At 36.8% G+C, this 24,206-nt stretch overlaps 1 protein-coding gene across 1 annotated transcript in view; it reads right to left on the minus strand.

Moving 5' to 3' along the window:
- PPFIBP2 (PPFIB scaffold protein 2) overlaps positions 1–24,206 on the minus strand; it is a 104,431-nt gene that overhangs the window by 35,846 nt on the left and 44,379 nt on the right. Inside the window, exons 4-5 of the mRNA XM_075163223.1 lie at positions 11,258–11,347; positions 6,798–6,911 (exon numbers count right to left, since the gene is read on the minus strand). Of these exons, the coding sequence (XP_075019324.1) occupies positions 6,798–6,911; positions 11,258–11,347 (204 nt within the window). The remainder of the gene's footprint in view (positions 1–6,797; positions 6,912–11,257; positions 11,348–24,206) is intronic.

Consider the following 24,206-nt stretch of genomic DNA (forward strand, 5'->3'; position numbering starts at 1 on the left):
GCAGCTTTAGGAGGATCTTAACAAGCTGAAATACAGAACAGAAATAGAACATATTCTAGGGAATCTTATTTATAAACAAGATACTTGTTTTTAATTTTAAAATGTACTAAAAGTATAATTTAATTTATCAAAGTTTTTTTTTTTTGAAAATCAACTTTTAACTTTAAAAATTAAGGGAAAAAGCTATTTTAGAGTAGAATAATTAAAGATGATTCACGCAGAAGCTACAATATGCATGTATCAGACAGATCAATGAACAACAAACTATTTCCAAACACAACTGTATTTTTAAAATTCACACTGTATACTTTTAAAATATTTAATCATGCTTTTCAATATTCCCAATGAAACTGAAGCATGTGCTGTCTATCTCACTTTCACATTTTGTCATCTTAGAAATAAATAATTCTTATAAAGTTGCTTACGAAATTTAACATGACAGAAAATAGCTTACAAAGAGGACACTACAGTATTCTAGGCTGTCAGCTGCAAGCACAGAAAATTCCAGGATATTCAGCGCTCCACAAAACAGAAGAAACAATCATGCCATACACTGATTGAGAAACCATAAGTAAGATTTTAGTCAAGTGAGGAGAAAAAAAACGCCCAAAGATCCCATTTTGCACTTGTGCATTGTACAAAATACAACACTCAAAATATTTCACACTTTTCATCCTTATTGAAATAGTTGAGAGAGACAGACAGACAGACCGACCGAGCTACCTACCTGGTAAGCAAAATTCAGCAAGAACCACCACTAATGAGCACTGCACTTTTCAAGTGCTGTGTGTCAGCTGTGGTAGAAATAAGATATTTGCTTAACTGAAAACACAGCTGAGAGCAATGTACATGTGTAATCACCATGAAATGGTGCAAGTCAGTAGCAGAGAGTGAATTACAGCCCTCCAATTCATCATTTGCCCATTATATAGTTAAGCAACGGAAAGGACAGAACTTCCCATTGCACTGCCAAATTGAACAGCCCTTTGCATACGCCTGACGATGGAAATCATTCCTATGTTAACTGTAAAATAACAAAGCAGTGTAATGCTCACCTGTATAGATAAGCTGCACAACTTGAGAGCACACTCTGAAAACCTTACGCCTCACAACCAGAGCAGCACAGAGCACACTTCAAAATCTGAAACACTAAGCTAGCTGCTGGCAAGAAGTTACTGCATGCTATAAACAAGTGCTGAAATTCATCTAAGATCAGATAACTCAGGCAATTGAAAGTTGAAGGAATGATCCTTGCCAGCCAGCAAAGTTCCTGAGAAGCAAACAGATACACACCAGATTTATACTCTGCAACCAAGACAGGATTCTGGCTCCCCTGAGTATAAAACAACTGCAAAACCAGAACAGGTACACACTAAACTGCATTGGATTCAAGTTCCTACTCCCATACAGCTCCTCCCTGCATTCTTTTAATCCACTGTTCTTTAAAAGATTCTCCATTGTGCCTCACAAAGGGCACTATCTGGCACACTTTCCCCGGCTCCTTGCACACAGGCAAAAGTTGGCCATAAACTGCCATGAGAAACAGAAATTCATTCCTGTTTGCATTTAAGCATTTCAGTTTCTATGTGTATTTTTAAGACAGAAAGAATCCTAAAGCCAAGTGCTTTGTACTTTGCAAGAGCATTTACTTGATAGAAGACACAATCATATTTACACAATGCAACCATCTGACAAGAGTCCCCTGGATTGCTTCTTGCAATTCTGTGTCAGAAATAAGATGGAAGGCAGAAGCACACAGTCAAACCACATCTAGGATTTGGTACAGGTCAGGTACAAGAAAGACATTGCCACACAGACCAGCATTTTGACTGGCAAAGAAACTGTACGCCGTTATACTTTACGCCACAGAGCTTCAATGGGAACTAGTATCTGTTAAATAAATCAAATGCAGCACTGGAATAGCAAAGAGGTAACTAACTATTCTTACTCACAATAATTGCCATAAAAAACGCACTTAAAAGAACTGTGGAGGTGAAATCTGTGCAGAAAATTCACTTTTCAAACTGACTTAACACAGCTGTCAAGATTGACAGCATAGATTCCATAGCACCAATGTGTTTACATTATGCATGGCTGGTACTTTCTGTTAGGGGACAATTTAGGCTACTTTATAGAGCAAAAATTACTTTTGCTTTCTAATTCTGTTCTACATTTGTACAAATGAAAGGAAAGTTGATAGCAAGCTGATAGGAGATTCCCCCAAGGCTAACATAGCAGATGTTGAAGACCCTCTCTTCTCTTAAAAAAATATTTCTTTCTTAAAATTGACTGAAATAAAGTACTTCAAAATGCCACAAACTAACTTAGAACAAGACACATTCTTCTCTAAAATTGGCTGTAATTTTACATTTTAAAGTAGCTGATATACTGGAAATGGACTGCCACAGCATAAATTGTTTTCATAGGATAATTCTAGGAGGTTTTTTTTTTTTATTTCAAGACATTCATTACAACGTGCTAAGGGGCAAGGCAGGTAACTATTCACACAGGCTGGCATTTCCATATTCTTTACACATTCGATGGCAAGACAGAGATACCACTGGAAGGCAATTCAGTGAGACCAAACTGGCATCTTGCTTCCAGTCATGCTCCAGAAAATTTTCTCTTAACATTTACTATGAAGGTTGACCAGGGAAATGTGTTTCTTGGCCTAAACTCGAACCATACTTAAGGACTGATTTTTACCATTGGCTTTCATGAGTTTTCGAAAGACCTACTTTGTTTTAAAGAAAGAAAATGCAAACACCTTCAAGATGAAAAATGCTTTTTCTTGATTAGAGTCTGTAGTGGAACAAGTATCCTTACAAAAGCAAATGTTGAGTTTGACACCGTAACCATCGCATCTCATGAAAACATACATACATTATCTGTAACTGTGCACCAGGGCATCTCTGCATCTGTTACACAGGATTCTCTTGTTTCTTAAACATTGCTGAGCCGTATTATCTTTGGCTGTGGTTTCATAAACAGCCAGGTCAAATGCACATCTCACCATTGCCCTTATGCCACGTCCTGATCTTTTCTGTGAGCTGTTTCAACTCACTAACCCAGCAGAAAAACACCTCCTTTGTTTTAAATCCCAAGTTCGTTTCCTCCCAAGTCATTGAGGAAAAGGTCTGATGAGTATAAAATCAGTTGCAGAACCACATGGTCAGGAACAGGGAGAAGGATGAAAGGAGAATGAGGCCTTCTCCTTTTTGTAGTGGTAACCTTTAGATTGGCTCAACTCATTTCTTGAAAGTTCACATTTTGACTAAGGGATATTGCACCATCCTCTCAGTGATGAAGAATCCCTATTTTCTGCAAAGAAGCAGGAGTGTCTGTTGCTACTATTCCGCATTCAAGATGTCCACCTAAATGCTGAACAGCCATTTTATGTAATTCCTATAAAGTTTATTTTAGCTGTTGTTTCAAAAGTGTTTCCATGATCACTTTGTAGCAGGGTTCAAAACAACTGTGCATAAATCATAAGTTAGAAGGATTTTAGCCAGTAACCCCACCCTGCAAAGTGGACAAGTCTCTGCTAGCATAGATTCAGCAAAAACTATTTTGCAGGGTAGCATTACATACCCTTTCTGTTGTGGAACTACCAGATATCGTCATTAAATTATCTTAACAAAGTGTATGATTTTTGTTTTATTGTAGCATTTTGGGCACAGAATTAATTAAGAGTCACTTTCCTTATAGTTCCCAAAATTAAAAAAACAGGGCTTATCCTGGACTCAGGTATATGGTTTCCCAGAGAAGTAAATAATATGCTTATCCATACTGCAGTTCTATTAATATACATTAAAGATTTTTCAGGCTAGGGCAATTATCTTTATCATTCCATTTTCCATTTAGAAGAAGCAGTCAACTTAAGTTCACAAAGCTAAAAATCAGTGGAGTTCAATATATTGTAAATAAGCAAGCAGGACCATGAAATAAAATTGGATTTACATGCACCTCAGGAAGATAATAAAAGTCTTTCTGAAAAGCAAGAATATTTATACAGCTACATAGATCTAGATTATTTTTTTCTTATTAGAAATAAGTTAGTTTACTGTAAAAATAAATAAATACTGTCTTGAAAGACCCACTAAATAGTTTTGACTGGAAAAACTCAGTGACAACACTAGTATCTTTCATCTCTTTGCTAAGCATCATGAGCACTTGTACAGGACACTAGCAACTGCTGGCTGAGAAGATCTGAACCCAACTCTCCCCAAAACCTGATTGATCCATCAGTCTGTTGAAGTCCCTGAGGCCAGATACTCACTCTACTTTTGACAAATTAACTGCAAGAAGGCATGTTCGCCACATCTCTTACATCAACGTCCTAATCATCACATTATCAGGTCGTTCTCTTCTCTCCAAATCTCAACTCATTCCCTGAAGAGGGTAATCTTTTCAACAAAATGAATTGAGAAAAGAACCTTCAAAATAAATTATCGATAAATAGGGCCCTCTGCTGAGCCATAATACATGTATAATTTCTCTGACTGTTGAGATTTTGAGAGATCTAATTTGTAATCCATGTGAGAAAGACACCACAACTACCATTCCCTCATCATCCTCTAGTATTTCACTTAATTTGCTCTTCTTACTGTTCACAAAACTAAAGTGTTAACTCAACATCATTTTTTCCTCATTCCAGTGAAAAAATAAATTTTAAATATCCCAGTTCCACACTGAATTTATTTATTAATTTTGGTTCAGCTACTGAAAGTGCATCACTCACACTAAAATTAAAATACTAAGTATATGTGTTTGTGTACGTGTCTGTCTCTGTACAAAGTTCAAATGGACAAACTCATAAGATTAAAATGAAACACAAATCTCTACCAAGTTGTGGCCTAGATAATTCTTTCTCTTAAAAAAAACCCAACCAAACTCGAGTTATCATATATGCTGTAAGCATGAGAGATGAGTCACTTAGAAATTCAGCAATCAACAAGCAAGCTTGTCAGTATTTCTGTAAGTTATGTTCAAATGCAAGATCTCAAAACTATGATACAAAGCAATGAACAAATTTGACCTTATTGCTAACTATTTTAATATGAGTGCAGGAAAGAAAATAAATTTAAATTTATTTAAATTTAAAAATAAATTGCTCCCATTTGGCAACAATTACAGCCGCTCAAAGTGATCTCAAAATTTAGATTTAAGGTTTATGTTAAACATATTGGGAGATTCTCTCACTTCCTTAGCTTTAGTACAGACTTTTGTATCTTATCACTTTAGGATCAGCTTTGTAAGCAATTTATACACGTGCCTAATGCCAGATGGGTAGATTCAAATATTTTCACTGAAATAGCAATGTACATGCATTATTATATTCTATTTTCAGATGCCTCAGTGTTCCATTAAATCAGGCTTTAAATTCACAGTTTCCTCAGAAGACTATCAGAGCAGAAAATTTTCAGTCAGAGAAACAATAAACAGTTTTAGTAGAAGTCACAGAACTATCTAGTTTACAGATTGAAACAGGAAACTTCTACACTCTATTGTGAATGCCTTCCTGAAGTTTGAAAACAGATTTTCATAACTTAAATATTACTGTTCTTTGAATTTCACTTCAGATCTCACTGAAAAATTAAATTCACTTGCTATTTGCATTTTTAAAAACGTCCCCTCACTTAAGTATGAGAATAAAACTTCCCAGCTGGAAACATTTTGGCCTGCAAAAGTTGTATGAGGCCAAGTTTTTTTCAGAGAAGCTTGGAGAATTATAACTTTAAAAGGTTTAAGATACAAGCTTTTCTTATAGAACTTGCTATTTTTTTACATACATATGTATACAGATCTTTATCATAGTAAAATAAGTTTATATAGATTAATACAACTGTAATCTACGTAAACATAAATTAACACAACTATAATTTAAAGCTATGAATAGTTCATAGAAAGACTTGTATATTTCACATCGACTAAAATAGTAAATTTATAACATAACATTTTGGGTGGGGAAAGGAAGGAAGTTCATCAAGAACAACATCTATCCTGTAAATTTCTGGGATAGATTTTGAGGGTTATTTACAGTTTCAAATCTATTTTTGATATCTATGTACTGTATTACCAGTGGATGATCTGCATCTGTAATAACAGAAAATTGCACTGGGAGAGGTCTTTTGCATCGATAGACCTGCCAGCTCTGCAGTAACACATAAAATGTAAGATATTTAATTTATCATTTATTCTGCTCCCTCAACATACAACACGAAAGAGCAAAAATTAGATCACATAGCCTGAAACTGTCGATTGAAATAAAGAAAAACATGTCTTTATATACTAATTTTCTTTCAAAAGTAAGGGGAAAGCTCCTAAATTAAGCAAAAATGGTTATAGAACCAAACTTGATACAGTAATTCATTTCAACTGACTACCTGTTCAGCTTCAAAGCCATACGAAAACAGAAGGTATTTAACTAAAACTTCTGAATTCTGTAACTCCTACATATATTAGATACATTTAACCTGTCTAACCAGTTACTCAACCATGTTCAAATTTAGTTCGTCAGCACAGTACAAATAAGACACAATAGTTTCATTTTACATGCTGCCACATACAGTGTTATGCAACCAGCCAGTAAAATGTTTCTGCAACAGGAAAACAAAGAAACATTTATTGCAAAAAAAAAAAAAGTGCAAAGCAGCAAGAGAACAATAAAAGAGGCATTTTGTTCCCGTTTTTATCTTGTGGCCAAAGGCACTCACACATGCAGAGAAGCTGACCGTATATGTTGACCCCTCTGTTGGAGAAGATTATGCAAGAAGCTTTCCAATCCAGATTTTTACCTGTTGAAGCATTTCTTCTGTAGCATTCAGTTTCAACTGATGCCCCTCAAGACAGATTTCTAGGTCCCGGATTTTCTCTCCTTGAGCTTCCACCTGGTCTGTAAGAACACTCACCTGTAATTTGAGAGGAGAAGCACAATGCTACTGAACTGACTGTAAATAAGTTTCAATTACCTTATACAATTAACATCCAAATGCATATTTTAACAGCAAGTTCTCTTTTAAAGTCCTCAATGGTTTAATATTCTTGTGCACTGCAGCAACCTGCGCTATCAAGATAGACAATTTTTCAGTCTTGCCTATATTTTGCTTCAACCCCGCCCTCTGACCCCCCCGATTATTTTGTTTTAATATAAAAAGGAAAGAGCATTTCTAGAAGAGATGGAAGACTGACTCAGGCTACCTGTAGATAGTTCATGCAAAAGTCTGAAAAATTAGAAAGCACCAAACAAGAACATAGGATACTGAAAGTGTTTTAAGTGGTTTTGGAGCATGCATTGCCATTTCAGGTTCTGTTGGCATTTCACTCCCTAAAACGGATAAACAATAAAACTGTTCATTTGGAAACCAACAAATTACTTTACTTCTCACAAGAACAGAAAAACAGCTTACCTATCAATAAAGCGTTCTGAAGTTATAAAGAATGCAATGAGTAAAAGGCATGTTTTAGCAGCGGCAAAGTTCTATTCCAAGAAAAATTCCCAGGCTTTGCAAGCCAAAACATGAAAGCAAAGAAGTGAGATACAGACAATGAATCCCAGGAAAAGAAACAATAAGCAATACTGGTAAAGAACTGTGGGAATGGTGGTACAGACCAGTGAGTGTGTAATAACAAAAGCCCAGCAGCCTAACTCAAAGCTTACAAAGGTGAAAAAACTACACTCAGGATATCATTAGAAGATGTGGAAAAAAAAAACAGTGATAATTCCTATGTTAAGCAGTATATGCTCTCTGTATATTCATTTTTACTATTTATTTATATAAAAGCCTTGATTATACTAGAAAAATGTTATCTCAAACAAAAAAGCAACCTTAGGTGTTTAAACCCCAGTTTGAATGATGTGTGTTAACAAAAACTTATCTATGCTCTCACATGCAACTCCACAACACCTTTATTTTTTTTTTTTAAAAAAAAAAGGTACTGGTCGTGGAAGTGAAACCTTTAAGATGTACCCACTACACAGCATTTCTAAAATCCAATCAATGAACAACTGAGTTCACTTCAGGGAAGCTGCAGAGGGAGTGACTGAGTGATCTGTATTTGTTTTACCTGCAAACATAATGACAAGCATGCCTGGGAAAGGAACATAGAAAAAGAAAAAAAGAGGACGACTTTTTTTTTTGCCTTTAAAATAGTTGGCTGTAGGGTGGAGTACAGATGAATGCAGGATGAGAGATGATAGGAAGGAGTGGGTGGAGACAGGTGGCAGGGGGGCATATCCAAGCTGGGGCAGGGGGAAAACTCCCTGCAAGGAAGTCTGTTGCTTGTCTACTTTTTTGTTTTGCTTCCATTAAATGAGTAATGGCACACCAAAACCACCCCTGTGAGGTCAGAAAGCAAGAAGAAACAAACTGAATCCTCTCCTTCAGTCTGATGCAGGTTCCAGAGAAAGAAAACAAGCTCTGCTTAAAGGGTCGGGTTAGGTTCCAACTAGCGTTGTAACCTGAAAGGAAAACTGCGTATGTTAAATGTGACCTGCAAAGGAATTTAGTAAAACCTTAGCAGCTTTAGAAGCATGTGTTGGATGTTCCAGTAGTTAGGCTGAGAGGCACATTAGCCACTTTGAACTCATATTTTCCCCTCTGCTCAGGATCACATCTGCCAGACTCTTCATGGAATCAGTAGGCTGCACACAGAACATAACCCCAGCGTATGCTATGCTGGCAAGTCCATCTTGCCTTAGCAGTGCAACACCCACAAGAGTCAGCCTGTAGATAATATATTTTCCGTAAATATCTATAAAAGTGAGACATACTGAACAATTAGCTAAAAATCAAGTGGTATAGGGATTTAAAACATCTTTGTGAAAAAAAACCCCAAACAAAGCAAACACCTAAAGAAGTACGTTAGCTCCTACACACAGGCACTGAACTATAAGAAGGTATCCCAGATGCTGTAGCATTTCCAGCTTCCATCACAGACTGAACAATGGAAGCAGGTTTCAAGGTGCGCTGTTTGACTCAGCCTTGGTGGACAGAGATAGTGGGCAATGCCTGTGCCCACTACAAGGTGCCTTGTACTGCTGCTTCTGCAGCAAGTCTGATGCAAGACTGGAGTGCTCCCAGCCTCATATTTCCTATAGATTACTGCTATGGACCACAGTCACTGGCACAATGCAACATGAGCTATAGAATAGAGGTGCTCTGTTTCCCATCACTTTCTCATCCTTCATACCAATGGTCACACCCAGGAGCCAGGTTTGTACCAGCAGGCTCCCTCAGGCCAGTCTAACCTCAGCATGGGACTTGCCTGTGTTCCTCATATTCAACTGCCTAGATAGAATATGCAGAACTGGTGTAAACCCAGGTTCTAACCCCAGCTCCATCTTGGCACTTTTTTTTTTGTTATTGTTGTTGTTGATGTTCATCTATCAGACTGAGGTTTTCATCTGTGTTATTTGCCTGGGGTTTTTGGAGTTCTACTGCAATACTGTGCAGTGGGATAGGAAAATGCATAAATATTGACTAAGCCTCTTAATTTGATGGGGGTAAAAGGCAAAAGAGAGACAATTTCTACATCTGATTTTACTACATTGCTCATGAAAAAAACTCTAGGCAGGTCTCCAAACCATGTCATAAAAGCCCCTTCTTTGCGAGTTTGGCTGGCTGCATTCTATTGGTACCTATTTGTTTGGATGAAGAAATAGTTACTAAAAATCAGCAGGACAGACAGGAAAAGTACCTACTGAGCAGCAGCCTGGAACAGTCTTCAGGAACTTACAAGCGCTGGAGAGTAGTGGTTCTGTTAAATCCACAAAAGCTGATACACTTTGAACACCAAGATTCTGCCAAATCTGTACAAGCCCACCGGCATGCATGACCATCAACAACCGGCTGTATAGCATGAACCACATCCAAGGTGACAGTGGTGTCAGCTATATGCAGACAAAGGTTACAGGACTATACACACATGTGATGAAACAAAGGAGGCCTTCAGGGACAAAGGCACAGGTGCATCAGTACAACCCGCTGCTTCTGAGTAAACAGCTGGGTTTGGCCCCCTAATTGTTGCTTCAATTATGAGCGCGCGCGCGCATGTGTGCGAGGGAACTGTGTAAGAAGTGAATGTACTGTGTGAAAAGTTGTTTGCTATTATTAATAGAATCAAGGTGTTACAGTTAATAACCACTTGATTAAAGGTGTTCTAATAAATATCAGTTGTGATGTTGTCTCCCCTGACCTAATTCCCTCTCAGAAAAAAGGGAATTTGCAGCACACACTTAAACACTTAAATTCCAACCAGAAGTTTGTTTTTCGTTCAGGATTTTTTTTTTCTAAATTTGGTAATAGCAATTTTAGTTTAACAGTAACGAAAAAATCCAACCAAGACTAAGCTTATGTCTCACAAACCGTTTATTGTTTATTTAACAGCAGCAGTGAGAATTCTGCTCAGTAAATTAACACAAGTGTGAACAGAACATACAGGATAAAACATGCTTACAGAAACTAGTAACTGAAAGTACGGAGAACACCTACCCAGTATAGTTAAGTTTCGTTTGATATAAATATATATGCTTATAATACGCTTTTGTAAGCGTAAAGAGAAAGGATATACAAAGACCATTTAAAGAATCTCCAGCTTCAGTTTTAAAAAGCATGTAACATAGAGTTTAGTATTAGTGAAAATATCCAGAAAAAAAAAAGTAAGTTTTTTTATTTTAACTTGTACAACATGTGTTTCCTCCAGCAGGACAGCTTACATGGGACAGGGGATCTGTTTGAAAAAGGCTTGATAAACCGTGAAACAGGAAACCTGGAAGAGCTTAGGCATTTTACTGTCAAATTTTCTTTTTCCCTCTTTACCCCCCCTTAAGCTTTTTGATGATGTAAATCAACTTTGGTACAGTATACAAGCAGGAAAAATATCAGTTCTATCTACCTGCCAGTCTTCCAGTTAATTAAAAATGGTGGTACACAGAACCCAGAAAATCAACTGGTACAACCTAGCAAACCTAGAATGAGAACCACTACCACTTCACAGCATTATTTTTAAGTTGTTTTTTTTTTTTTTTTTCTTTGTCATTCTTCTCCCTCTTACTAATGTTATTCCTCTCTCCTCTACCCAATTACGCCACCATGAAACCAATCAGATGGATTATACAAATTATAAATTAATTCCTGATTAAATATCAGTAACATTTGGTGACCCGGTAACATTTGTTTAACAGAAAATACTCTGTCATTTCAGCTTTTATTCACCGAATATCAACTATGTAGATAATGTTCTCTTTAAGACATACCTGCAGTATGAGCGACTCTTTATCACCTTCTAATCGTGCCAATCTTTCTTGATAGGTTTCATTATTAGATGAATGATGGTTCACCTGTGACTGGGGGAAAAAAGTGCTATGAGAATTTTTACAGTTAATATTAAAATTTCAAGCAATAGCTAATAAAAATTGATATAAATTGAGTGGTTGTTATAATGCAAAAAACAAGCAAAAATGTGTCTACAGATCAAAACTGTTTATTTCATATGCATTAACCCTTTTGTATGTACCTTTTTTTAGCTGGATTTTGAATACTTTCTCATTTCCTGCAATCAAGAATGGTATAGGAATAGATTTGATATTTTCTAGCAAGTTATTGTTTCATTGGGAAATGCCATCTTAGCAAGAGAAAAAACATTTAATTTGAAATATCTGGTCTAAACAGTTTTTTGCCAAAGTCAAAGAATCTTGGTGTTTATTTTTAAATGGTAAAAATTGCCATATGTATTATACTATTCCTAGAAATTACTGAAAGAAAAGTATAATTTTTTTGTAAGCAATTAACAAATTATTTAAATTATCAAATTTTTATCAGGAACTACTCTAGCTATGTAATCACTTACGGATTTCTAAATGGCTCTAAGGAGTAAGACCTTCTAAAACATGGCCTGTTCCTAACTATTATGTCCCATTTCCTATGAATTTTAATACTCCAGAGACAAGCACCACAATTAAAAAAAAAAAAATCTGCAGATTTATTTAAAAGAAGTTTAGAAGAGTTGCATAGCTTCATCCTGCATACTAAAACATTGTGTAACTGTGGGAATGGAGCTGTTTGCTTAAAGCATCAAAAGTAACATGAGCCCTTAGCAGTTCATTTCCCAGCTCCACTGCAGGCAATGCATTTCTGCCGGGGAATAAAACACTTTGGCTGGCCTTTTCAGCTAACACAAGAATCCAACTTCACTGAGTTCTCTTAAACTACATTAGTCTGCAGCTGACTACTCATTTATAGTTGCTTATACAATGGCACCAAAATAATTATAATCCTCCTCTCCACCTGTCCTTTCTTTTTCAACTGAACATTTGTGAATAGGATTTTTTAAAAAATATTAAATATATTCATTTCTTGATCTCCACTGAGATCTACAGGCCCAAATGTAAAACAGAAGATGAAAATAAACATGGTGCTAATTAATGCAAATCAAGAAATCAAATATTTATCCCACCAAAAGCTAAAAGACACTTTTCAAACCATAAAGTGCTGAACTAGATAGGTGTGTGGCACTTTTATGAGCTGAGCTGTGAGGAACTGAGCACCCTCGTCTCTGATATTTTTGAAGGGAATTGAGAGAATCACAAAGACGCCAACAAACAGGACTGAAAGGTGCCTGAAGAGATCATCTGATTCATTATTCTATCCTAGGACAGATGATTATTTGCAATATTCTTGTCTTGCCTACTCCTAAAGACCTCCAGAAATGGATTACACAGCCTCCCCATATAATCTACTTCTTAGGTACCCATCATTAGAACATTTTTCTTAATGTCTAACCTGAATCATCGTCTCTTCAGCTTCAACCTACTGCTTCTTATCATACCACCATGGATAAAAAAAAGGTCCTTCGCTTCTAAAATTTTTTACGTATTTGAAGATTATCTGTAGATCTCTAATTAGCAGGTCCCTCTTTGGGCTAAACAAACATAAGTTTTTCTGTCTTTTCCTCACAGGTTAATTTTTCAAGATCTGTTTTGTTGCTTTCTTTTGGTTCCTCTTCACCAATTGTTCCTTGACTTCTTTTGAAATTAAGTGCCTAAGAGTAGACACAGGACTCCATCTGAAAATGGCTAGAGTGGAAAAAACCTTTTCACAGACCCTTGTGCCCTATTTCTTTTCGTGTCAGCCATATAGTAACACTGATATATTTTCAGCCTAGGACCCATAACTTCCAGATCCTTTTTCAATGCTCTTATTTAGCTAGCATCCTGTTCTTCATTCTGTGTTTACTCATTGTTTCTGCTTAAACATGTAACCTTGCACCAGTCTATACTGAATTGTGTCCTCTTATTTATACTATTTTCCTATGTATCAGGCTCTTCGTATGTTTTAATCATGTCCTTTAGCATGGCTGCAAGTCCCTGCTTAACTAGAATCACCTATAAATTCACTATGCTTGGTCCTTATTCCCTGTTTTAGAGGGTCAACAAGAACACTGAAGAACAGAATGTGCAGAACCTCACTCTACACCTTACCAGCACCGATCAAAAGAAGAATATCTTAACTCTGCTCAGAACAGACTTTTCTCATTAGCTTTTGACGAGTTTATAGTAGGTCCAACTAAGATTCAAGACATCACAGAAATGGCTCTAAATACGCACATCTGAGTGCATAACATACACAAACAGAAGTCTCAGACAAATTAATAAGTTTTACAGTGGCACACACTTAAAGGAATGGTGACTTTACTCCCTCATCCTCTCCTAACTCGTTTTAATTTTTTTAGGATTTCTGTGTCCTACCATTTCTTTCCACCTTTCCTAACATCTCAATGTCATTTTTTCAAGCCTTCTCCTTTTATTAAAAAAATACCACACCCCCACACACCCCAAAACCCCCCACTGTGTTTATAAAACATGCATCTTCCATTTAACTTAGGTCCTTTGTATTAAAAGTTGGCCAGTCAGTCCATATGGTCTTAAAGTTCATTCCTTATTAACTTTTGTAGTACTATAATGAAAATAAGGAATCCTCATAAGTACTCAACATGCATTTCTATATGTCTGTCTAGATAATCCGTTGACCTCAAGCTATGCATCCTCAATCATACTGCCAGCCATTCTGCCTGGGTTGTTACTCCACTTGCAGAGCAAAGTCTTATACTGTACTTTAGAATCCAAAATCTTTAGCCTTGGTGGCTATGCTTCCATTAGGGTTAAAACTCCATTGCATACCATTAAATGAGTTTTCTCAATGGAGAGCCCACAGGCCTTCCCCAGTATGTCTCTGGCTCACACACCATGGTAGGGGAGACATACCTGCACCTAGAACTTCAAGTATTCAGGTAAGAACAGCACACTGCTAGGCAGGAAAAGATTCTCTTAGTCTTCACCTCTTAGTGATGAAGACCGCCTAGTCAGGTAGATTTTGCACCCTTTCTCTTGCCATCATTTGCAATTTTTTTAGGCTAGATTTAAGAAATATACCTGTAACCACTTGTGTAACCACTCCCTTCCTGGCCTTACAGGCACAGTGAGTTAAATTCCTGCCAACACATTTTTACATAACCAATCTGTCATGAATGCAAAACAGAGTTCAACATTTTATATAATCAGTAAGAATTAGTTCAACATCAAATCACAAATAAGATATTTTACTACACTCACATTTACCAAATGTATAGCCTCCAATGCTGTCTGCTGCACTGACTGACAGTGAAATACCCTCTGGTGGAAGTAATAATCATGTAAAACCTAGTGAATCACACCCACGTGAACAGACAAGGAGGAAGGGAAAAAAAAAAAATCAACCCTGCCAATAGGTCAGCCAGAGAGTGCTCAGATAAGTACAGGAAAGTACAGTAGACAGAAAATGACGTGCTAAGTAAAAGTGGCTGATTGACACACAGCAGTTGTTTAAGACTTGGGAAATCTCTGTGACATGCATAAAGACAAGATAAAACAATGTAATATGAACCAAGGCCATCTGTGGATGGTTGGAGTGCATTCTGCAGTTGTGAAAGTCAGTACTGAGAAGAAACTGAGCAAGTATAGTTAGATATCACACGTATCAGCAGCAACTGAATATAGGACCTAGAACACTAAAGTCATAAGACTACAGACCACTCGAGTGGTGTAAGAGCTCACAAACAACACACACTAGACTTGTGTAACCACATGACTAAAAGGCTGAATCACCAAGATTTTCCACAAAGATGTTATTTCAGAAGATGTAGTCTTAAAAACCAAAAATCATTACCTGGGTTCCACAAATTGTAAGCTAAATATGTTAATTATCTTTCTTGTAATGAAAGAAAGAAAGAAATTGCATAAAACATGTAAAAAAGTTTATGATAACACATGATAACAAAGTAGAAGGAAAGATATGCTAAGGCAAGGTGGTTGAAACTACCTTGATGGTAGTACCACTGTAGATGACAAGTAAAGTATATACCACAACTACTTTGCCTAAGGGAGCTGCACCTGTCTCCACAGAGATTTTGGATATAGTTTAATGGCCATCAGATTGCATCAGATATTAACATAAAATGTTTCCTCAGACAATTCCAAATCATCCATTTCATGCGGTTCTAGGAAAAAAAAAAAAAGGCTTTTGCATTCCATTACCTGCTTCAGCTTCTTCTTCATCTTTAGTTTCCAAATCTCTCTCTGGAATATGCTCGTTACTGTAACTCGGACATAATACTGGTAGCTGCTGGAAACTTGACTGTTTAAGGATCACTCTTACATGATCAAGTAATTACAGAGTCCTTTTCCAAGAAACAGGCTTAAATATTCCTCCATAATATATAACACAAAAAAATCAGACTTCAGAGTATGATTCAACAGCTTTAATTTAAAATGGGGATAACCAGCAAAAATATAAAAGGGTATGGCAAGAAAGGGAAGAAATGTTTGATCGACTCAGTTACCTAGCTTAATTTTCAACAGCCTTCTCAGTGACTGGTAAGCATGGACTGTTATGTTTTCTTGCATGTTATTTTAATAGGAAACAATTCAGAATGCAGCTTATTGTCAGAACAGAATGACAACCATTGTATAGCACTTCTGTAGAGAAGTTCTGTTCAGAAGTTTCTGTAACAGAACTTCTAGCTAAATCTTGATAGGCTGTAAAAGTAAGACCCTTAAAGCAAGCACATATGCAAGATAATAAAATTGGATACAGGCCAGTTTATGTTCTCCTCATGTGTGCTGTTTCAGTTTCAGCTCAAAGAATCTCCAACACAGCTAATTTTAAAACAAAAAATACCAACTTCTGAAGTTGATCAGCAAGCTGTTACACAGAAATCTGTCACTAGTACCATGGATCTCATATTGGGCTGTGGAGCGGGGAGAATCTGGGAAAACAAACCTGGCAGTCAGCCAGAGTGGTGATTTGTAAGCTTTTTCAACAAGTCAGCCACCTCTTTTAGAAGACAGATTATGTCATAACACTCTTCTTATTCAGTCACATGAATCACCTTCAGTTTCACTGATAATTGAATAAGATGCCTGTGGCAACTATAATACTTGCATTAATGGGGAAGATTAGGGACATGCTTGACGTATTGTCTTTTACTGCAGTTTAGAAGCTCAAAACAAGAAGTACAGCCAGCAGAGTTCAACCAGTCAGTTTTCTCCGCAAAGTAGTAGCAGCACACAGACCATAGTATTATATTTCAAAACAAGAAAATGTACGCTATAGACTTTTTCCATCCTATTTGGAATTGATAACATTTAGAAGAGTATGGACTTTACATCTCTTTATTACTCCTTTGGGTCAGCAGAATTATGTTATGAGTCACAGTAGTTGCTATTGTGTTGTGATGAGTGAGTAGCCTACACAGTAAACATTTTTATTTTGGCATCTGACTATGTATATAATACAAATTTAATCTCTTGACATGTTAGTGCTACCTAAGATACACACCCATCTGAGTATATGTACATTCACTCAGTGTACTTGAGGAGGAGAAGGCAGCTGGAACATGATTTCTGGATCTGTAATTCTTGCCTTTCATCTGAAGGCAATTAATAAAGCAACAACAGGATCTTCTATTTGCCACTGTTCCTTGTTGGTTAAGTGAAAGTGGCAGTCACTTTGAGAAAGCTAACAGCATATAGTGTGAAATTAACTAAAGACAGAGCTAGGTAAATTTCTGTAGTCCTTAAAATAAAAGAATTTTGACCAAATATTTATATTTTATCTGGATAATTTTTCCTAATACTAATACTTATTTTCTCCTCCAGACAGTTACATTACTTAAAGGAAGATATCCTTACAGAAGTCATAAGATTCACCCTCAATATCATAAGCTTAATGGCTATAGCATGGGTTTGATCACTCCATCTCTTGCTAGTACAGGTTATGAATAGCATCTGGAAGAAAGGAAAGAAAAGCATAAGAATAATGTACACCTATTTCAGGTCAGTCATCAGCTCCGTACTGCATGCACCTCAAAAGGTAAGTCTAAAGCAAGCTACAAGAGCCATCAGGTGCCTCCACTTCACATGAAGGTATCTCTCTTTCAAAATGAGACATCTTACCACTGTACAGAGTTTTTCAGAGACAAGAGACTTTCCATTTTGCTACACTCCATCCACTGCAGTTCAAGTAGCTCAGTTAATTTACAATGTCCTTAGAGAGCCCATAATACTGTTTGTAGTAAATGTCAGCACTTATGTTTGTGATGTTTGTTAATAATTTGTGGTTATACCTATATGCCTACATACCAAAATGGGGTTGTGCCATTTTTATTCGGAATGGTGTGTTCTAATTAAGGCCAGATGGAAAGACAAGAATAAAGCAACAGGACAACAGATGAAATTGTATGTGAACCCTCTAACCCAAATCCCTCAGGAAAACCAAAGAAAGTTTGCTAAAGATGAGACACTTTCATGTTCAGGTAGTGGGGAGTGTCCCAGGTTCTTTAGCTTGCAACAGAACTTTTAACAGTGACAGATTTATGCTTGGGCCCTGTAAAAGAACCCAACACGAGTTACCTGCAAAATGCTTCCCACAAACTGCCAACCAACTACTTTATGAGAACTGTGCTGCTGCCTTAGCTGTAACGTTAAAAGTGCACTGTATATACACAAGAACTTTTCCACATCGTTCTAGAAACAGACTGCTGAGAGACATGCCTCCGTTAATAATCCCTGGGACCTCCTTAGCTGGGCTTTGTCTCTTACTAACAAGGTATCCTAGAATATCTGCATTGCTACAAACTCTTATAACACTGCATGAAATCAGGGCGGTACTATGTGCCTATGTCAGATATCATTTAGCTTCTCAGCCAGAATAAGCTAACCGGGACAGTTCTGAAATTGCCATCAAAGTATCACATGCCATGAAGTACAGGATAGCTGTACCCATTGCAGAGTTTTGTCTTTCTGATATTAAGAAAGATATTATCAGAGCAAGTTCTTTCTCTTGTCAGAAATACTACTACTATTTTTTATTATTAGCAAAAGGCAGAAAAAAGTGAAATGGAGAAAAAACAGTAAACAAAGGAAAACACATTAACTGTTCCTCACATAGAACTGAGACAAGGCTAGATTGTTTTTGGCTCTGTCCATCTGCTCTTACATTTTGCTGCCCACTCTGTCCATACCTATGGCCATTCTTGGCACAGCACTTTTCACAGGTCAGTTTAACATCGAGAAAGTCCAATGGAATGAGCTGTGTGTGGCGACACCTTATTTCAATTTGATCAATATTGCTTTGTCCCTGCTGCTGTTGCATGATGATATATAAACATGAGGTTACAAGACTATTGCTTAAAACCAGACCCTCTATTCTAAGCATCTGAAAATAGCAGTCATTATCTGTCATTTTGCCTGCCCGGATCTCGTGATTTTTGTATTTGTTTGCTGCCCTAACCCAGTCCAAGCCGCAGATACCATGCAAATCTAGCTTAGCCAACCAACTGCAACATCAAAATTGATCCTGGTCTCTGAAGTGATTTCTGCTAATGATGAAATTGGAGCCAGCTTTGGCATACTTCACCAATGGTTTATGGAAGTCTGTTGCAGTAACTCTCCGTTAAGTGCCATTTGTTACTCTGGAGGGTACTCATACTTGCATTATCAGCCAAAGAGCAACAGTTTATGATTGCAGGGCCTGAAACCTTATATGCTATCACAATCAGTGCCAGACATGTGACATTAGGATTCCTGAACATGAGAATTAAATAAGCAACTTAAATTGTTTCAACTTTTTTTTTAAATCACTTGTCAAAGGAATTTGGGAGCAGACTGCTTAAGTTCTCCTGGGAACAATACAAGATCATTTTCAGTCCTCTTCCCTTCCCCCACGTGCTCACCCGCTTAAAGAGCTTGCAAGGAAAAGCAGCAGTATTGATATTCTCCTTTATGTACCTTACATAAAAGGAATTGCATGCAACCACAGTGATAGCACTATTAATTTCTGTAAAAGTCTGTGCAACATTTGACCACAGTATCCTTTCTTGGGATGACTTGAAAATCATCCTAAAGGCATCCTGTGTTAACCCCTCCAAATGGTGAACTTTTCAGTGTGAGACTTTCTTCACTGAAGCTATTTCTTGATCCCTTTTTCATTATGTTATTGTCCTCAGTGTATCCTGAATGCCACACAACCTGATAACAGCACACCTTAGCCTTTTGTTAGCAAACCTATCTTTTTAGAAATGAAATTTAAACCAGGAAGCAGGGGTGGCAGACATACCGCATTCAAAACCTCATTTAAATAACAAATTAATATGTGATCTCAAAAAACACTGAAGAGTTATTTAGCTTTAACTGCACAGAGCACAGGTTAAACTAATAGTATCATGTTACCAACTGCTACTTCCTGTTGTCTCTTCTTCACTACCTTACTCGCTCCCTGTTTAATCCCCTCTCCATCCACACTCCAGAAATGTAAAAGTTTCCAGAACCTGATGTAAATATTTTGTAAATTAACGTCAAGATTCTCAAGCTTTTATTGAAGACTGACATATCATGAATATTTTATATTCATTCAAGAAACTACCCAAATTAAAGTTCCTAATCACATTTCACGTAAGTATTTACCTACATCTTACGTTTATACAGCTTATAAAAAAAAATAGAGTGCATGTGTATATGTATACATGTGTGTTTTTAATCCAGTGCCATACAGAAGCACTAACATAAATGCATAGAACTTGCAAGAAAAGTACACACAGGTTAAAATAGGTTTTAAAAGTATAACGAGAGGATGTGCTGCTTACATGACACACAAATTAATATTCTAATTAAAAAAACGTATACCGTGAAGGATCTATTCACATCCCATTCATGGATTTTTCAAACACTGAAAAATAAATACTTAGAACCTAAAAAAATCTAAAAGCTGACAAAAACAAAGTGATTTTTCCAAAGTGACGAGACAACTGCACAAACCTTTTTGCTTTTATCTTTCTATAAAAGAAAATCTCATGCAGTTAATTCATGTTCGGATAGTTCATCACAAAATTCGCATTTTAATAGCACTGCCTTTTTAAAAACCATAATTTTATCAGAGTAACATGCACAGGAAAAAAGTACCACCATTTTTATCCGAAACAAAGGCATCCTAAAAGATCTCATAGTTACCCCGATGAAGAATTCATTATGTGAAGAACTAGTGCAAATAATTTTACATTTTAAAGCACAACATGGTAAACAGCATATTCTCCTTTTTTGCCATACATTCCCATGCAGGATTTGCTTTGTTGTATTACAATCTCAGGAAAGCACGAGCACTTGCTAGGATCTATTGCCATTTGTTCAAAGTTTGATCCTAGAGTTTCATTTTTAAAGACAAAGACAGCTGATTCTCTCCCCCCTCCCTAAGCCTCCTCCTCCTACATGAAGAAACATCTTTAATTCATTTCTCATTAAGAAACTTAAAATATTTTATGACTGAGGCACTCAATATGTTTCCTTTCGCAAAGCTGAGAATTCTGACTAAGATTTGCTAAAGTGCATTTACAAAGAGAAAACAAAGCCCAGCAAATCACTTACCCTCTTTAGCCACGTGAAGTGCTTGTAAATATCAATCTCACCATCCATGCTTTGGGCCCATCTCAGCAGTCACATTCCCAGGGTTAAAAGAAACTTTTGGAAGCAAGCGCACTGCTTTGTTCTACAGGATATAGCTGTGACTTCTTCCCCTTTCAACCCTCAACTTCTAAAATCTTGAATGCGTGTTCACATTTTAAGCTAAATCTTCTGCCTCTGTCCCACAGTCTTATCCCAAATGCTTCTCACAGATGTATATATAACACATAACTGTATAAACTTCAGACTCTCCCCCAAACATCTGGTTTTTTTAAAGAGCAGATCGGCTAGCAACAAGAACAATGTAACTCTAAAAACTTCAAAAATATAACTTGCTAAATGATCTTTAAAAAAGGATCTTTCAAGAATAGTATAAATCTGCAGAAACTGTTCCCTTTTAATGTTGAATAACAAGCTAAAAATTATTAAGCTGTCACTGAGAAACTATTTTCAAGTAATGCCTTCTCTGGCTTTCTGTTTCAAGAGTGGCTGGAACTCATTACCAAAGACCCCCTATTTCCTGTCTCTGTTTTACTCTCTGTTTATCGTAACACTACTCAGCCTTCTCAGTTTATTTCAGGCTCAGACTAAACCTAAAAATAAGTTCTGCTCTTTGAATTACTTGCCTGTCCTCTCAAAAGACATTATAAAAGAGGAGGAATTCAAGGACGATCCTGTGGATAAGTTAATTATCCCATAAATACTGCTATTGCCAAATAGGCAATTTTCCATCTTAACAAAAGATGATGATACCCTTCTAAGATTTTTGCTCCTGCTGAAGCTGAAGTCTCATAGCATGGCAACTTTTCAAACTTGCAACACCAAGATAAATGCATATGCAAAGCAATGGTCTGGCAAGAAGGGAAGTTTAAAAGTGTTGCCTGTTACTGCAGTGTCCTCTAGTGCCTCCACTCAGTAGTTATGATTAAGTTCTAATTTTTCCCAGTAAACTCCAGTTTACAATGTTGTATCTCACACTAGTTAAAAGTGGCTTTGGCTTTAAATGGGGCAACTGATTCTTCTACACACAAGGACAACTGCTTGGGCAATGCCTATTAAGGGTAAAATGCAGCTGTCCCCATGGGATTTTTGTAATGATCTCAGAACATTTACTTATCTCCCCATTTTCTTCAGTTTCTACAGCCGAACACACTCCTGCATTTAAGGCAAAGTAAAACAACAATTTGGAAGAGCCAGTGCCAAAGTTGCCCATCATACTAATGATATATAAAAAGAACTCAAAGTCTGAAGCTGTATAATGCCCTGAAAAGCAGTTCTTACAGGGACCTGCCTCACTTAGCCATCTACCCACATTCTAAACTGTGGGAGTCACCAATACACAAAGGAGTTTCTGCAAGGGATGTGGGATTTTATTATTTCAACTATTCTTGACCCTTTTGACCTGATGGATCTCTTTTTAGAATCTTCCATGACACAGAGAGGGTAGGATATAAACCTAGACTTCCAGCTTTCCTCATGTATTTATTACCTGTTACTTAAAGTCATGTGACAAGAAAAATATGAAAGGTTTTTAAAAAGTTAGAGCTACAGGTCTTCTAAAGGTGCTAGGATACCTAAAATCACCAATAAATGTGATAAGATAAAAGAACTATCAGTTTCCAAAAGTGAACCACAAGACAGATCTGAAGAGGACTTGGGTTGCTCTGCACATAGAACTTATTCTACACTGGTTGTAGAAGTTTTTATGCTATCTTAAAATTGATAAGAGCAGCTATTTCTTGAATAGCTCACACCATCTGGCAAAAGCCTTAGTACATTGTCAATGGTCCATTTAAAAAAAAAATCATAAAAATTAAGATGCACTTAATATAGTACACTTCTCTATATATGACAGCCTCTGTCATGGCTGACAAACTGAAGACTGAATAGGGGTTCTCTTGACATTGAAACATGAACTCCCTAGAGCTTAAGGCATTTTTTCGCCAGAAAACTAGTTATCTAATTATGGAGAACAGCAAATATATCAAACTTCATCTTAAAGTATTGCATATCCCATAGCACCACCACTACGTAGCCTCAAGTTCCACATTTCATCTATTTCAAAACATAGGCTCTAAGACTCTCATTTCAGGCTTCTTTTAGAGAAGAGGGAAACATACCTCTCAAACATTCCACTACACATCATCTCTTAATGATTTTGTTTTTCATTTAAAAAAACTACAGGAAAACTATATTACTCCACTTGTTAGTGCCTCAGTGTAGCGTCTGTAGCTAGGTAAGTATCCATTTCTCCTCTTAAAAGTATTTAAAATTACAAACATACCTTGTTTCTGCCTTGTCATTTGTCCTGGACTTCATGCAAAGGCCTCTTGATTCTGTTACAGTCATTCTTCCTGACTAAAAGGTAAACGTGTCTGAATTTTCTACATCTTATCAGCCACGGATGTTGACAACATACATTCCAGACAGTCACATGTTCACTTTTAGCCTGTCACCTGCTTGCTGAAGTTTACGTCCTGCTTGAGCTTTGGCCTGAAAAAGTTTCAGGCACCAACTGAATGCAAATCAATTGCCCCAGATTTGCTTAGGATACTTTTGCATTTCACTGGAAAAGCAGGTTAGTTTCTGTGGGCAGTGTGAAAATAAGGAAAATATGTTGCAATCTGGGGATTGCTTCATCTGGTTACCACTGTAACCTTACTTATTTTTAGGAAATCCATGTCTCTGCAGTTCTTCACCGAGCACTAACTTCTAGTTCAACGGAGAATTAAAAAACAAACAAACAAACAAAAATCCCCCACTATCACTGCAGTACCACCACCCTCAAGTGTTACCCAATGGAGAATGATCTAGCTATTACTCCCTTCCCCCACCAAATTGTTTATTTTTTCCAGTGCCATCTCCAAAATAACTGAACACACACATTACGGCAATATAAATGCAATATAGGGCACTAAAATGTTTAAAATTAACAAAGTTTATATACTCCACAAGCTGTATGAAAACCCATTAGGATTTCTTTGCGAATTTTATATTTCCCTAGAAAACTGCTGACTACTGCCACTGTTGACAGAATTAAAAACTCTATTTGCAGAACAAACACCAACGGTGCTAGCCACATGAATGTCTGCTGATACATAACCCATAAAAAACACTTAGCTAAGCAACCCATTACTTTATTAGTCAAAATGTCAAATATTTCAAACAAGGTTTTAAATCTGTTTCAAATAGTGGACAGACATGCTGTAATAGCTTT

The sequence above is a fragment of the Calonectris borealis genome, chromosome 14, assembly GCF_964195595.1.
Source record: "Calonectris borealis chromosome 14, bCalBor7.hap1.2, whole genome shotgun sequence".
Taxonomy (NCBI): domain Eukaryota; kingdom Metazoa; phylum Chordata; class Aves; order Procellariiformes; family Procellariidae; genus Calonectris; species Calonectris borealis.